General features: G+C 50.5%; 1 protein-coding gene across 1 annotated transcript in view; it reads left to right on the forward strand.

Annotated features, from left to right (window-relative positions):
* SLC26A7 (solute carrier family 26 member 7) overlaps nucleotides 1-17,718 on the forward strand; it is a 619,854-nt gene that overhangs the window by 400,433 nt on the left and 201,703 nt on the right. Inside the window, exon 5 of the mRNA XM_069219229.1 lies at nucleotides 224-376. Within this exon, the coding sequence (XP_069075330.1) occupies nucleotides 224-376 (153 nt within the window). The remainder of the gene's footprint in view (nucleotides 1-223; nucleotides 377-17,718) is intronic.

The following is a 17,718-nucleotide window of genomic DNA, read 5'->3' on the forward strand; positions in this document are numbered from 1 at the left end:
AAATATGCGATGTAAAATTCTATACAACATAAACTCTTAAGAATGTTGTTTTGATGCTACTATTTCACAATAAATCATTTTCCACGCCACGAATTGGGAAACACGTTTGACGGTGCTAATAAGAGTTTGATTCTATGCTTGCAAGCGGAACTGTAATGTCTCTCTGAACATATTTTCCTGTATTACCAAATCCCATTTCAATCATTTCCATTTCTATTTGTAGATTTACGCCTACGTTTTCAATAACATCCGGTCTGTTAAACTGGAAGCCGCTCTTCTTTCTGTGTTCGGCATTATTCTTCTTCTTGTCCTAAAGGAGGTGAATGAACATTTTAAAAAAATAATTAAAATACTTCTTCCAGTGGAACTAGTCTGGGTAAGTCTTCACTGAAGATTAAAGTATTTAATTGATGACATTGATGAATTTAATGCTCTGAGAAACAGGTGATCTCTTACTGTGGTGCACACTCAACTCTTCCTTGTGGGAAGACATATATGCTAGCTGTGCCCTCCGGTCCTGAATCATGCAGTTTTTTTTCCTCATGCTACACAAGCATTGTATGTCAGCAGGGCCGGCTTTAGTGCTTGTGGCGCCCTGTGCGACAGTTTTTTTTGGCACCCTCCACCCCATGACCACCTCCTCGGATTCACTCACTACCACCAGGGAGATGTGCTCCTCATCTCTCCAGTGACTCCCTTTCACATACATTCATTTGTTTGAAGCGCTTGTAAAAGCTGGCTTTACTAATCCACTCAGCTATCCACGTAAAATATAGTTCTGTTATTTGCAGCAGGCATATTAACCCTCTACGCTACTATATGGCGAGTCAAAGCTGCCGCTAGTCAAAACTCCTAGTTCTCTCCCTAGCAGAAACATTAACCACAAGAGGTATCTTGACATTTTCAGCAGGTGCTTTTAAATCACAAGTTTCATAAATTATTCCTAAACACAGCGACACCTAATCCAGGTCAGTACGGCCGCACCGCTTGTACCGCCCTAAAGCTGGCTCTGTATGTCAGTGAAGATAGGTGGACACATTTTAGTACACAAAAGCCAAAACAAACATTTGCAATGCAACGGGTCTCGCATTTGCTCGAGTTAGAGCTATTGGCGTTGTAAATGCCTAACTGGACTTTTAACCTCCATGTCTTTACCCCATTCCTCGCCCACACTAAGAGGGCAAGTCAGAGGGAAATAAATTTAGAGAGTGTGTGTGTGTGTGTTTGTTGTTGGGGGAGGGGTGGATGAGCATGTAGGAATAATTTTGTTTGCTGCAACGGCGCCCCCAGCTGGCCTAAAAGTATTTTGAATTCTTCTATTAGTAAAGAATGCTTTAATAGCGTGTATTGTATTTAAACACTAAAATCTTGGGGCCACTCTCAGCAGGCGGCGATGAGTGGGGGAGCATGACACAGTCCTTTGTGAGATTAGCAAAAAGAGTGAAACAAAACTGGAACATATTATCTCGTTTGAACGGTACAAGTTAGACGGTTGGGCATTCACGGTTCCATGTCGTAGAGACTGAACGGGAATGGATGCAGAAAAATTCAATATTCTGGCACACTCCATTTATAAAGACTGGGGGGGAGTAAAGACACCGGCTACAAAGGGGCACAAATTTACACACGGACAGAATATTGCAGCGAAATCTCGTGAGGCCCTGCACCAGGATACGAACCTTTAGTCCATCTGAAATGAAACTACAGTGTAAACTACTCTGGAACCTGGGGAGCATAATCTCTAACAAACTAGGCCATCTGCTTTTATCAACAAAGGGGCTCCCACTGTGCTACTCTGTCACGGTGACTCAGTCCTCGTAAGGAAACTGAAGCTCCCTGTTCGCAGCAGGTCTTACCTCAGGACAGCAGACCCTGAGTACACGCCAGTACTTATGTTCTGGCAGTACTGTACTGCACAGACTCTTACACTGTCAGAATGGAACACCAGTCAAATACAGACAACGAATCGCAAACATAACAGCAAAAAAAACATGGTTGAAGTGCAAACAGACATGGGCTGCAAGCTTCAAAGTATGGAGAACCAAAAGAGCTGGAGACTCAGCCAGAGCCTCGGTTTAAAAAAAGAAAAATCCACAGCAATGGAGAGTGAATAAAAACAAAACAGCAACAAACTTTAATAAAAACACTCTGCCCCTCACGCTCCCCTACTGTAGCTGCACATCTCTCCTCAATTCTCCAGCGGTTTCTTGCCCCACCAGTCTTGCGTGGTGCTTTTTGCTTCCTCAAACTTCATGACTGAGGCCTATAGAGCTGTCCCAGGAAGGGGCACGCCAGGGAATGGATGATTGCTGGGGAAGGAGGCACTTTGTATATTATGCCACACCCTCTAACTTGTTTTTGTTGTACAATTGGTTGAATTGATAGCAAAAACAAGTTGGAATGTGTGGCTTAACCTCTTAGCTGCTGGGCCTTCAAACCCCCCCCCACCCACAGTGCTGAGACCTTTTTTGGCTATTTGGGGTAGTTCGTGCTTAGGCCTTCATAACTTTTTGTCCACATAAGCTATCCACGCTAAATTTGCGTCCTTTTTTTCCAACATCCTAGGGATTCTAAAGGTACCCAGTTTCTGGGTTCCACTGGAGGAGACCAAGAAATTAGCCAAAATACACCTAAAATTTTTTTTTTTTTTTTTTAAATGGGAAAAAAGGGCTGCTGAAGAAGGCTTGTGGTTTTTACCCGGAAAATGGCATCAACAAAGGGTTTGCAGAACAGGCAGAGTTGAATCAGAAAACCACATTTTTCAACACAGTTTTTACTATTTTTGGTGCTTTCATCCTCCTTCCAGTTAGTGACAGGAATGGGTGTGAAACCAACACTGGATCCCGGAAAGCTAAGTGTTTCTGAAAAGTAGACAAAAGTCCGAATTCAGCAAGGGGTCATTTGTGTAGATCCTACAAGGTTTTCCTACAGAAAATAACAGCTGAAAAAAGAAATATTGAAATTGAGCTGAAAAAAACCAGCCTTTTTTTCTCAGCGTTTTACTCTGTAAATTTTTTCCTGCAATGTCAGATTTTTTAAAGCAATGTACAGTTACATGTGCTGGACTCTTCTGGTTGCAGGGATATATAGGGCTTGTAGGTTCATTAAGATCCCTAGGTACCCAGAGCCAATAAATGAGCTGCACCTTGCAATGGGTTTTCATTCTATACCGGGTATACAGCAATTCATTTGCTGAAATATAAAGAGTGAAAAATAGGTATCAAGAAAACCTTTGTATTTCCAAAATGGGCATAAGATAAGGTATTGAGCAGCAGTGGTTATTTGCCCATCTCTGAATTCCGGGGTGCCCATACTAGCATGTGAATTACAGGCCATTTCTCAAATAGATGTCTTTTTTACACACTGTCTTACATTTGGAAGGAAAAAATGTAGAGAAAGACAAGGGGCAATAACACTTGTTGTGCTATTCTGTGTTCCCCAAAGTCTCCCGATACAAATGGTCCCTCACTTGCGTGGGTAGGCCTAATGCTCGCGACAGGAAAGGCAATATGGACACATCACATTTCTACACTGAAATCTGATGTGTTTTTTGCAAAGTGCCTAGCTGTGGATTTTAGCCTCTAGCTCAGCCGGCACCTAGGGAAACCTACCAAACCTGCACATTTGTGAAAACTAGACACCTAGGGGAATCCAGGATGGGGTGACTTGTGGGGCTCTGATCAGGGTCTGTTACCCAGAATCCTTTGCAAACCTCAAAATGTGGCCAAAAAAACACTTTTTCCTCACATTTCGGTGACAGAAAGTTCTGGAATCTGAGAGGAGCCACAAATTTCCTTCCACCCAGCATTCCCCCAAGTCTCCCGATAAAAATTGTACCTCACTTGTGTGGGTAGGCCTAGTGCCCACAACAGGAATAGATCACACAACGGTCAATGTTGGTACTTACATGAGGCAACTGTTGACCCTGGGGTGATCCATTCCTTACGCAGGCAATAGGTATAGGCACTCAAGTGGGGTAGTGTTTTTATCAGGACAGGTGAGGAATCCCTGAGTGGTAGGAATTTTGTGGATCGCAGGATATTCCTGTAGTTTGTGTGACAGAAATGCAAGAAAAATAGAGTTTTTATTCAACATTTCAGCTTTGCAGGGTATTCTGGGTACAAAAACTTTGGGGAATCCACACAAGTCACACCTCTGTGGACTCCCCCGGATGTCTAGTTTCCAGAAATGTTTGGGTTTAGTATGTTTCCCTATATAGCCGCCGAACCCAGGACCAAAAACAGAGGTGCCTGCCTTACAAAACCAGTTTGTTTTGTGCTAGATAATTTTGATGTCTCCACAATACATTTTGTGCAGTGGAATTTGGGGCTGAACTAAATTGGGGAGCTCCCAAGAGAGCACCCTCTCTGTGCTTGCCCCAGCATTCACCTGCTTTCTGGGTTGGGCTAACCCACTATTGCCCTGTTGAACAGACAGTGCTTGCGAAGGGGCAACAGGACTGTCCTCATCACCTCCCTCACAATTTACTGGAAGGAGTTATCCAATGGGACTCCTCCAACTGAAAAATCACTCCCAGGGTCTGCACCATTGTCCTATACCTCAGATGCTGTCTCAGTATCTGCTGTCTCAGTCTCTGATCCTATGTCAGAGCTGTTCTCTACAACCAGAGTGACGTCAGCAGCAGTCATCCATCAAGATGCCATCTCTGCTATTGGCTAAACTGATGCTCTAAAACACTAGCCTACATAGACAGTCACAAAATTGCTGGTGTGTGTGTGTGATACGTCCAACAGTAGAGGCCACCTTACCTGTGCTTCTTCCCTCAATCAGCACGTTCTTTCAAGACACTCAAACACCTTGTCACATACCATTCGTCAGAGTCTTTAGCACCTCCTGCGCCCAGTCCAACGATAATTATTGGTGCCCCCACTCCCATGTCCTCCTCCTCGGATTCCCTCATTGCCACCCAGCAAACGTGCTCTTCATCTCTCCATAGCCACCCCCACCCCACACATACATTTCATTTGCATTATAGCGCAGGTAGTGGCTGACTTTACTAACGTACTCAGCTATTTACATAAAATACAGATTTGCTCTTTGCAGTAGTCATATAAACCTTCTGCGCTTCTTTATGGCACTAAAACTGGCACTAGACAAAACTCTGATCCTTTTGTAGCAGAAACATAATCACAAGACTTACTTGACTTCTTTATTGCTGCCTAAAAGCTACAGTTGAAACGCGTCAGTTGAAGTATGTGCACTGCTTTGAAGACGCAAGCTGCAACTGCAAGACCACTGGTGGCAAATATATATACATATACATATATATGATATATATATATATATATAGATCACTTTTATATGTGGGTCTGGTTTTCCTGGGGGCCGATTGCAGCCCCCAGGGAAACCACACATGCACTGACAAAAGTGATATATATATATATATATATATATATATATATCTCTCTACATGGATATATCTGTATATATATATATATATATATATATATATATATATATACATATATATATAGGTCTGTTAGACCTGACATGCCTTAGGGTGGTCACCCCTAACTTTTTGCCTGCCTTCCTCCACTTTTTGGACTCTGTTTTGCTGGCTTTTAGACTCTGCGCACTTTACCACTGCTAACTAGTGCTAAAGTGCATATGCTCTCTCCCTTTAAACATGGTAACTTTGGATCATACCCAATTGGACTATTTAATATACTTATAATTCCCTAGTAATGTGCACTGTATGTGCCTAGGGTCTGTAGATTAAATGCTACTAGTGGGCCTGCAGCACTGGTTGTGCCACCCACTGAAGTAGCCCCTTACCTTGTCCCAGGCCTGCCAGGGCAAGGCCTGTGTGTGCAGTTTCACTGCCACTTCGACTTGGCATTTAAAAGTACTTCCAAAGCCTAAAGCTCCCCTTTTGCTACACAAAAGTCACCTCTAATATGTGCCCTAGGTAACCCCTAGAGCAGGGAGTTGTGTCGGTAAAAGACAGGACATGTACCTGTGTAGTTTACGTGTCCTGGTAGTGTAAAACGCCTAAATTCGTTTTTACACTACTGTGAGGCCTGCTCCCTTCATAGGCTAACATTGGGGCTGCCCTCATACACTGTTGAAGTGGCAGCTGCTGATCTGAAGGGAGTCGGAAGGTCATATTTAGTATGGCCAGAATGGTATTACAAAATCCTGCTGATTGGTGAAGTTGGATTTAATATTACTATTTTAGAAATGCCACTTTTAGAAAGTGAGCATTTCTCTGCACTTAAATCTTTCTGTGCCTTACAATCCACGCCTGGCTAGGTTTAGTTGACAGCTCCTTGTGCATTCACTCAGACACACCCTAAACACAGGGTACTCAGCCTCACTTGCATACATCTGCATTTTGAATGGGTCTTCATGGGCTGGAAGGGTGGAGGGCCTGCTCTGACACAAAGGACTGCCACACCCCCTACTGGGACCCTGGCAGACAGGATTGAACTGAAAGGGGACCTGGTGCACTTCTAAACCACTCTTTGAAGTCTCCCCCACTTCAAAGGCACATTTGGGTATAAAACAGGGCCTCTGCCCTACCACCTCAGACACTTGCTGGAGAAGAAACCTGAACCAGAACCTGCATCCTGCCAAGAAGAACTGCCTGGCTGCTCAAAGGACTCACCTGTCTGCTTTCTACAAAGGACTGCTGCCTTGCTGTTGGCCTGCTGCCTTGCTGAACTCTTGTCTGGCTGCCAAAGTGCTCTCCAAGGGCTTGGATAGAACTTGCCTCCTGTTCCCTGAAGTGTCAGGACTAAAAAGACTTCTCTTTTTCATTTGGACTCCTTGTGCGGCGAAAAATTCGACGCACAGATTGCTCCGTGGTGAGAAAATCACCGCACGCCGACACTGCCCGACGCAACGGGGCGACCGGATCTTCGATGCACGCCTGCCGTGAGAAAGAAAATTCCACGCACAGCCTCCCGGAACGATGCGCAGCCGGATAACAAGCCGAGGAATCCACGCACAGACCCTGGGACATCTGGTAATCCTGCAAACCATAGAAGGAGTCGGCCCGCGTGCCGGAAAACAACGCACGTCTTCCCTGAGTGAAAAATAACAACGCAAGTTCGTGTGTGAAGGGGCAAAACTGACGCACACACCATTTTTCTTCCCGCAGAATGACGCACGTCTCCCTGCGAGAAAAATAACGACGCAAGTCCTTGTGTGAAGGGGCGAAACTGACGCACACACCATTTTTCCACGCATCTCCTCCTCTGCGGACCTCTGCGGAGATTTTCCACTCCAAACCAGGTACTTTGTGCTTGAAAGAGACTTTGGGGGTTATTCCAACTTTGGAGGAGGTGGTAATCCGTCCCAAATGTGACGGATTTACCACCAGACGTATTACGAGTTCCATAGGATATAATGGACTCGTAATACGTCTGGTGGTATATCCGTCACTTTACCGTCACTTTTGCGACGGATTACCACTTCCTCCAAAGTTGGAATAACCCCCTTTGTTTGCTTTTTAAAGACTTAAGACACTTCATATCACTTTTCAGTGATACTTCTACAAATTCTTATTGCATATTTTATTGTGTTGATATAGAAATATCCAGATAAATATTCTATATTTTTCTAAACACTGCGTGATGTATTTTTGTGGTGCTATATGGTGTTATTGTATGATTTATTGCACAAATACTTTACACATTGCCTTCTAAGTTAAGCTTGACTGCTCGTGCCAAGCTACCAGAGGGTGGGCACAGGATAATTTGGATTGTGTGCGACTTACCCTGACTAGAGTGAGGGTTCTTGCTTGGACAGAGGGTAACCTGACTGCCAACCAAAAACCCCATTTCTAACATTGGTGATCAGCGGTGAGGATAGGACTTGTATTTGTGCAGTGACATACAGTAGCTAAGTATTTCAGTACCTACCCACAGTTGAAGGTCAACTTGATTTTTATCTCTTTTTGCAAATTCGTTTTTCCTGACAATTTTCAAAAACTAAATTCTCACTCAACATGTCTCTGGCTGGGTCTCAAGTAGGAGTTTTGGACCCAGCCCTGTTGGAGACATATAGGGGGTCATTCTGACCTCGGCGGTAAAAGGCCCTTACCGCCGGTCAGAATCCGCCATTCTACCGCCGCGGCCGCGGTAAACCGCCACGGTCATTCTGACCTCCAACTGTGAAACCGCCAAAAACCCGACATCCACGGAATCCCATCCTCATCAGCGGGCAGCGATAAACTGGAGATGACCAAACCTCCACCGCCACGCCAACACAAACACGCCCATGCCATTCTGACCCACGAATCCACGCGGCGGTCTTTTAACCGCGGTATTCTATTGGCGGTACACACCGCCGCGGTCAAAATACAAATACGCTTACAAAACACAGCCACATTGGACAATTTGAAATACACACACCTGATATACATACACACACCACTCCCACACACCCAATTAAATATAAAACACACACCCACATCACCCACACACCCCTACGACAACAAATATCTGAGAGAAGGCGCAATACACTGAGAGAGAGCACAGGGAACGCAAAGCACAACACACACAGGAACCCAACATCATCACCCACACCACATCTACACACACATCACCACGCACATAACCACAAACACCACCCCACACCTCATCCACACCACCCCATGGCACCCCAAAGACACCCCAGGTTCTCTTGACCAAGAACTCAGGATCATGGTGGAGGAAATAATAAGGGTAGAGCCCCAGCTCTTCGGCACACAGGTGCAGCACACCACAATAGCCAGGAAGGCAGAGCTATGGCAAAGGATCGTAGACAGGGTCAACGCTGTGGGACAGCATCCCAGAAATCGGGAAGACATCCGAAAGCGATGGAACGACCTACGGGGGAAGGTGCGTTCGATGGTGTCAAGGCACAACATCGCTGTGCAGAAGACTGGCGGCGGACCCCCACCCACTCCACCCCAATTCACAACATGGGAGCAAGAGGTAGTAAACATCCTGCATCCTGATGGCCTCGCTGGAGTACCCGGAGGAATGGACTCTGGTAAGTCGATTCTCAACTACTTCACCCCCCCCCAGCATGCCAAACCACACCCCCACCCTCACCCCCAATCTCAACCCCCAGCACACATCCTCCCTGCCAATGTCTCACCAGCACAACCCCCCTAAACAACACCAACCCCTGAATGCCAACACAAACCATAGACACCCATCACCTATGCATGACCACTGCACATACCCATCCACCCCTCCCCCAACCACCCTCACAACACCTCCCACAAGGGAATGCCAGCACTGGTGGACAAGGGCACTCACAAAATGCACGCCATGGCACACACAAAAGCAATAACCATACTCTTTTACCCCTGCAGGGCCCGAACGCCAACACACCGCCACGGAGGGTCCAGATTTGTCCATCCCACCCCCAGAACAGGCCCCCAGTGAGGACAGCAGCTCTGTCAACCTAGAACCTGATGACCAGCCCGGACCATCGGGGACCTCTGGACAGTCGGTTCCCCACACACATATACAGGCCACAGCAGACCCAACCCCCTCTGGGAATATCAGCACAGCCCCCACCCAGCGGGCCCATGCCTCTGTCTCCAGGACGCGTCAATCAGCGGTGTGTCCGCCACTACAGGGCACCCAGGCTGACCCAACACCCCAACAACAACAGGGACCTGGGGGCAGTGGTAGTGGGCACACCGTCCAGGGGACAGAGGCCTGGGGAAACAGGGCAACTGGGAGGGTTGCTGTGTGACAGGGGGGGGAGGAGAGGCCCAGGGAACCCACTCTCCAAGAGGCCCTCACCACCATCATGGGAGCATACCACCACTCCCAGGAGACGATGGCGACGGTACTGGCCAGGTTCACGGAGATCCAGGCACAGCAGGAGGAACGCTACATGGGGTTCAGCAATGAACTCCGGAACATCGGTACCGCTATGGGGACCATAGTCCAGGCCCTCAACCGGATAGAAAACACATTGCGGGACCATGTGGCACCCCAAAGGGCCCCTGTCACTAGCCAGGACCAGGAACAGCCTACCACCTCCGCCAGCGCTAGTGGACAGGAGGCCACACCACAACGACAGGCCACCAGAACCCCACCTCCTGCTGAAGAACAACCACCCCGCAAGCGGAACCTGAGATCTCACAGGAAGACAGAGTAGGATGCCAAGACCCCCGCCAGCATAAGATACCCCCTGATGTCATCCCACTGTCCCACATTGTCACCCTGTCCAACCTTAAACAGCCCCTGCTCCATCCTTCCACAGGCATATGGACAATGCACCTGTGAAACTGAGAACTGGACTCTGCCATGGACATTACTCCACCATCACCCATCACCGTTTTAATATCATGTACCAATATCTAGCACTATAAATAAATCACTCATTGCACTGAAATCATTCAGGAGTCAGCCTGTATTTTTTACAAATGTATTACACATTACTGATCAATAATGTTCAGTCAATTTGTGATGACAACATACCGATGTCAATAAGCTTTAGTCCATGGGCTAACCAAGCAGAAGTCACGCAGTGGGTCATACAGCACTGAAAAGGGAAGGGAAAATCAAAAATCAGTTAAAAAGAACTGTGGGGAAATACACAAAGTAGAGATGCAGGAGGCTTTAAGTAAATGTTAAATGGCGTGGGTGATTCTTACCTGTGTGCTACTGAAAATACTGTTGGATAACTGTGTCCCTGTTGTCTGTGTCGTCCCCGTCGTCTTCCTCCTCTTCACTCTCCACAGGCTCCACAGCTGCTACAACACCACCATCTGGACCATCCTCCTGCAGGAAAGGCACCTGCCGTCGCAATGCTAGATTGTGCAGCATACAGCAGGCCACGATGATCTGGCACACCTTCTTTGGTGAGTACATCAGGGATCCACCTGTCATATGCAGGCACCTAAACCTGGCCTTCAGGAGCCCGAAGGTTCTTTCTATGATCCTGCTAGTTCGACCATGGGCCTCATTGTACCGTTCCTCTGCCCTGGTCCGGGGATTCCTCACTGGGGTCAATAGCCAAGGCAGGTTGGGGTAACCAGAGTCACCAATGAGCCACACACGTTGTCTCTGTAGCTGTTCCATCACATAAGGGATGCTGCTATTACGCATAACATACGCGTCATGCACTGAACCAGGGAATTTTGCATTTACATGGGAGATGTACTGGTCAGCCAAACAGACCACCTGGACATTCATAGAATGGTAATTTTTCCTGTTTCTGTACACCTGCTCATCGTCTTTTGGGGGTACTAAAGCCACATGGGTCCCATCAATGGCACCAATGATGTTGGGGATATGTCCAAGGGCATAGAAATCACCCTTCACAGTGGCCAAATCAGCCTCCTCAGGGAAAACAATGTAGCTCCGCATGTGTTTCATCAGGGCAGACAACACTCTGGACAAAATCTTTGAAAACATAGGCTGAGACACTCCAGATGACATGGCCACTGTTGTCTGGAATGAGCCACTTGCCAAAAAATGGAGGACTGACAGAACCTGCACTAGAGGGGGAATTCCCGTGGGCTGGCGGATGGGGGACATCAGGGCTGGCTCCAGCTGGGCACACAGTTCATGTATAGTGGCACGGTCAAGTCGGTAACGTAGTATGATATGGCGTTCTTCCATTGTCGACAGGTCCACCAGTGGTCGGTACACGCGAGGATTCATCCTTTTCCTCGCAAGTCCCAGCGGACGGTTCCTAGGAAGGAGAACATGGAGTATGGAGTCAAGCAAATCACAGGTACGTTCACCACAGCTTGCATAGCACACGGTTATCTATGTATTGAAAGGCGTGTATGTGTGGCAATGCAAGGCCTAGGCCTGTGTGACGCAGTTGAAATTAAGCCATGTGGGCCCTTGAAATGGCGGCTGCCTGACCTGTGAAGTGGGACAATGGGATGTGAGGTCAATGCGCTGGCGTGGCACACCGTGGCGGTAGGCGGTCGAAGACCGCTGTACGAAGCCGCATTGGTTAACATTGAAGCCTATGGGTTTCAGGAGCCAATGAGGATGTGCGCCGGTGGTCGCGGTACGCACCGCCACGGTACGCACCGCCGCGGCCGTGACCGCCATTTTCTATCAGCTTAATCACTCGAGACCTGATCATCCACAGGAGAGGACCTATACTGCAAGTGCTGCTGTGACCTCGGTCTGGAAGAGACAATGGCTGCTGCGACTGGGGAAAGGGCCCCTGCCTTCACGTCTGAAGAGTTGGAGAAACTTGTGGATGGGGTCCTCCCCCAGTATGCATTACTCTACGGTCCTCCAGACCAACAGGTAAGTACACTGGGTGCACATTGAATGGGCTATGCCTGTGTTGAGTGGGGTGGCTGTAAGATGGTGGGGTGGGGAGCGAATGAGGAGTGAAACGCACGACAGATGAGAGCATGTGCCACATGGCAAAGTTGGGGAGGGGGGGGGGCAATCACATCTAACATGCAGATAAATGATGATATTTCCTTTCCCACCCTGTACATGTCAAATAGGTCAGCGCCCATCAGAAAGTCGACATTTGGCGTGCCATCGCCAAGGAAGTCCGGGCCCTGGGGGTCCACCAGAGACGGGGCACCCACTGCCGCAAGAGGTGGGAGGACATCCGCCGCGGGACCAGGAAGACCGCCGAGTCACTGCTGGGGATGGCCTCCCAACCTAGGAGGGGTGCCAGTCGTACCCTGACCCCCCTGATGTCCCGGATCCTGGCGGTGGCCTACCCTGATTTGGATGGGCGCTTGAGGACATCACAGCAGACACAAGGGGGTGAGTATCAGCACATTCTGCTATCTTTATGCGCAGTGGAGGCGTCTGGGTGGGGGAGGAGGGTTGTGGGTGACATTAGGCCAGGGCGCTTTCTGTAGTGTAGTCCTCTCCTTTAGGCATGGCCCAGTGCCCCCGCCCCCCACCTCTGTAGGGTGCCAAGTACAGCTATCCATGGTCCTGCATCATCCATGTGTGTATTTGTTGTGCATAGACCTGTAGGCCTGGTCACAAGTACTGAGTAGTATACCCCGATTGCGCAGCGTAGTGCATGAGGCTCCTGTGTCTGTCCTCTCCGCCAACGGTGTTGACATTGCATGCACTCAACCTGTTTTATTTTTTCTCCCCCCACCCTTTTTCTTATTCTTCTTGTGCATGTGTGCATTAGCATCATCAGGCGGAGGAGAATTGGCATCGGAGCACGAGGGAGCTGCAACTCACAAGGCCCCGGTGGGCCATGGTACAGACACCAAGGGCACCAGTGATACGGAGGGCGAGGGGAGCACCACAACGGGGACCGGTGGTGACACCAGCGACACCGACACGTCCTCGGATGGGAGCTCCCTAGCGGTGGCGGCAACATCCGGGGCCCCAGCCTCTACAGGTACTGCCGCCACCCAGCGCACCAGCCCCGCCCTCCCAGCAGCCCCTCAGCCTACGCTCCGTGCCCGCTCGCCCAAGAAGGCGGGCATCTCCTTCGCCCCAGGCACCTCAGCCCCTGCCCCTGTTACCCCTGCTGCCCTCAGTGAGGAGGTCATTGACCTCCTTCAGACCATCATTGTTGGGCAGACTACCCTTTTGAATGCTATCCAGGGGGTAGAAAGGGAGGTGCATCGGAGCAATGCCTACCTGGAGGGCATTCATTCGGGTCAGGCTGCCCATCAACGATCGTTCAATGCTCTGGCCTCAGCACTGACGGCAGCCATTGTCCCTGTTTCCAGCCTCCCTCTTCTAACTGTCTCTAACCTGTCTCTGTCTCCTGTTCCTCAGCCTATCCCATCCACACCATCAGACCAGCCTGCACACACCTCAACACCCAAGGGCAGCTCATCCAGACACAAGCACCACAGATCACACAAACATCCACCCAAGCAACACCCAGATGCAGACATGCCAACAGCCACTACCTTCTCTGTGTCCCCCACCTCCTCGTCTCCCTCTTCCCTCCCTGTGACGTCTACACTCACACCTGCATGCACACCACCATCAGCCAGTGCTTCCATCACCACCACACCCTCCAGTACAGTCCGCACACGTGCAGTCACCACCCCCACTGCCATTTACACGTCCCCTTTGTCCTCTCCCACTGTGTCTGTCACCCCCTCTTCCAAGACACACAAACGCAAGCAGCCACCCACCCAACAGCCATCCACCTCACGACAGCCTACGTCACAATCACCTGCACCCAAACACAGCACACCTGACTCTCCTACAACCACATCCTCTTCCTCCACTCCCATCACCACTACTCCCACCCTTTACCTTGGTCCTAAAAAAGTTTACCTCTCCAATCTTAACCTCTTTCCCTCCCCTGACCCACCCCCTTCATCTGCTAAGAGTCCCAAGAGCACCTCAGCCACCACCAGCCCAGCTACAAGTGTGACTGTAGTGCATGGGTTCTGGAGTCCACCCTTTGGCAGCAGTGACACATCTGTCAGCAGCAAGGGGACAGCCAGCCCTCCCCCTGGCAAGAGGACCCGGAAACTCAAGGGCCGCCGTGAGAAGACTGACACGGCTGCCCCCAAGGACCAAAGTTCGGCCACTTCACCTGCCACAACATCCAGGGGAGGCAAGGCCCAGAGAGCCTCATCTAAGGAGCGAAAGGGCAGCAGGGCGGAGAAATCAGCCAGCAGGAGCGCGGAGCAGGAGGGCCCCACAAGCCCAATCCCGGGTGTAAGGGAGGACACCCAAGGGCCCAGCACTCCGTCACCGAAGGGTCCAGCAACTGCACGGTCGGAGGGCGACTGAGCAGGGAGTCCAGGCCAGGTCTGGCTCCCTTGAATTACTGGACAAGCACCGCTGAACAGGGCCCCGTCGTGCAGAAGAGCACCGCTGAACAGGGCCCCGCCGTGCAGAAGAGCACCGCTGAACAGGGCCCCGCCGTGCAGAAGAGCACCACTGAACAGGGTCCCGCCGTCTCAAGCATCGCTCCGCTGGGCCCCGCCGTCTCAAGCACCGCTCTGCTGGGCCCTTCCTGTCAAGCACCGCTCCGCTGGGCCCCGCCGTCTCAAGCACCGCTCCGCTGGGCCCTTCCTGTCAAGCACCGCTCCGCTGGGCCCCGCCGTCTCAAGCACCGCTCCGCTGGGCCCTTCCTGTCAAGCACCGCTCCGCTGGGCCCTTCCTGTCAAGCACCGCTCCGCTGGGTCCTTCCTGTCAAGCACCGCTCCGCTGGGCCCCGCCGTCTCAAGCACCGCTCCGCTGGGCTCTTCCTGTCAAGCACCGCTCCGCTGGGTCCTTCCTGTCAAGCACCGCTCCGCTGGCCCCGCCGTCTCAAGCACCGCTCCGCTGGGCCCTTCCTGTCAAGCACCGCTCCGCTGGGCCCTTCCTGTCAAGCACCGCTCCGCTGGGCCCCGCCGTCTCAAGCACCGCTCCGCTGGGCCCTTCCTGTCAAGCACCGCTCCGCTGGGTCCTTCCTGTCAAGCACCGCTCCGCTGGGCCCCGCCGTCTCAAGCACCGCTCCGCTGGGCCCTTCCTGTCAAGCACCGCTCCGCTGGGCCTTTCTTGTCAAGCACCGCTCCGCTGGGCCCCGCCGTCTCAAGCACCGCTCCGCTGGGCCCTTCCTGTCAAGCACCGCTCCGCTGGGCCCCGCCGTCTCAAGCACCGCTACGCTGGGCCCCGCCGTCTCAAGCACCGCTGGCACAATGACAGTGCCGGTTCTGTGTCGAGCTACTGTTCACGGTTCACTGTGCCCACCATGCCTCCTCCATGACCAGTGGTCTCTGTAATCCACCTGATGGACTGTGGCTTTGCACTCCCCAGGATTGTACAGTGGGCAAACCACCCACTGTAGAGACATTGAGAGACTGTGGCTTTGCACTCCCCAGGATTGTACAGTGGTCAAACCACCCACTGTAGAGACATTGAGAGACTGTGGCTTTGCACTCCCCAGGATGGCACAGTGGGCAAACCACCCACTGTAGAGACATTGAGAGACTGTGGCTTTGCACTCCCCAGGATGGCACAGTGGGCAAACCACCCACTGTAGAGACATTGAGAGACTGTGGCTTTGCACTCCCCAGGATGGCACAGTGGGCATGGTGGCCCCTTCGTGGATCTGGCGTTGTGGACTCATGTGGCTGTTGTGACTCCCCTTCCCTTCCCCCTGAGGTGCCTGTAGTTTTATCATCAGATGCCCCAGCAGTGTTCTCTCCAACGGACTCAGGTCTCCTGTGTGGGCTTTGCCCTTGTGTTGATACACTTTGGCCCACGGACACTTGGAATTTCGTTAAATGTGCAGGACTAATTGCCTCGGTTTATCAATTGCACAAAATCTTTATTTTCTTTTGTATTATTTTTATTGCTATTTGACCATGACTTAACAGAGGCTATTTTTTACATAAATTTTGTTTCTCTATTTAATTATGTCTTTGCATATTTCCGGGGGGTTTGGGTGGTGTCACAGTGACTTGTTGCTCTGCATTGGTGTGTACATAGTTTGGGGGGGTGTGGGGGTCGCATATGTGTGTGCCCGTAACCTTTCCTCCTCCCCCCTCCCCTGTGTCGTAGGTGCAGTACTCACCGTTGTCGTCTGCGCCGGCGTTCGTACTCGTGGTAGATGAGCAGGTAGACGAGAGCAGGTAGGATGTTCAATTCGGGCTCCATGCTGTCCTCCTTCCTCGTGGAGTGTATAGAGGTGAGCGTTTTCCCGTTCGTAGTCTGTTTCCGCCGTGTTTTTATCGGCGGGGCTCCCGCCCCGGAAAAGGTGGCAGATTGGTGAGTTGTGATAGGGTGGGCGGAACATTTTCTGCCGCCTGCCTGTTGGCGGTGACTGCCAGCCTGTTTGTTTGTTCCGCCGTGGCGGTCGGAGTGTTACAGTGGCGGGCTGTGTTGGCGGTTCCCGCCAGGGTCAGAATTCCATTTTTTAGACCGCCGGCCTGTTGGCGGGTTGGCCGCCGCTTTATCACCGACCGCCAGGGTTAGAATCACCCCCATACTGTCAAACAGCTAAAAGGGTTCTGCAGGGTGTTGCGAGTACCCATCCAAGGGGCCTCCAAAAAGAAGGACTTTCAAATGGCGCTGAGGGCCTGGGAAGAAGCCCATTTAGAGGAGGGTAAGGAGGAAGAGGAGCCAGAAAATGGCCTCTCAGAGGATTTATTGCCATCAGTGGGTAATGTTACAACTGCAATTATGCCACCTTCCAGACCAGGGAGCAGTGTCTCTGAGCAAAGCCTGACCACAGAGGAAAGGAGAGAAGAAAGGGAGTTCCAATTGCAAATGGCAAAACTGAAAATTGAGGCCCAACAGGAAGAAAAGAGGGCAGAGAGAGAAGCCAAACAAGCTGAGGCTGAAAGAGCAGCCAAACAGGTGGAAGCTGAAAGAGCTTTGGCTGAAAAGAAACTATTGTTGGCTCATGAACGGAGTCTCACGGAGCTGGAGATCAAGGCGAGACAGTCTGAATCCAGCAATAATGGTGGCAGCATACAGACAGGACCTGCTGGAGAAAAGAAGGTTTGTATACTCAAAAATGTGGTGCCCAGTTTTGTGGTGGGAGATGACATAGATAAATGGTTAGCTGCTTATGAAGTTGCACTAAGGGCTCATGAGGTTCCTTAAGGGCAATGGGGGGTAGCTATGTGGGGTTATGTGCCGCCATTGGGGAGGGACACACTTCTCACATTGGATCAACCTGATCAAAACACATACCCACTTCAGAAAGCCACTTTACTTGCCAAGTTTGGGCTGACCCCTGAGGGATACCGTCAGAAGTTCAGGGACAGCACCAAACAAACCACACAAACATGGGTAGAGTTCTGTGACTTTTCCAGCAAGGCAC

This window comes from Pleurodeles waltl, chromosome 2_2 (assembly GCF_031143425.1).
Source record: "Pleurodeles waltl isolate 20211129_DDA chromosome 2_2, aPleWal1.hap1.20221129, whole genome shotgun sequence".
In the NCBI taxonomy this organism is placed as follows: Eukaryota; Metazoa; Chordata; class Amphibia; order Caudata; family Salamandridae; genus Pleurodeles; species Pleurodeles waltl.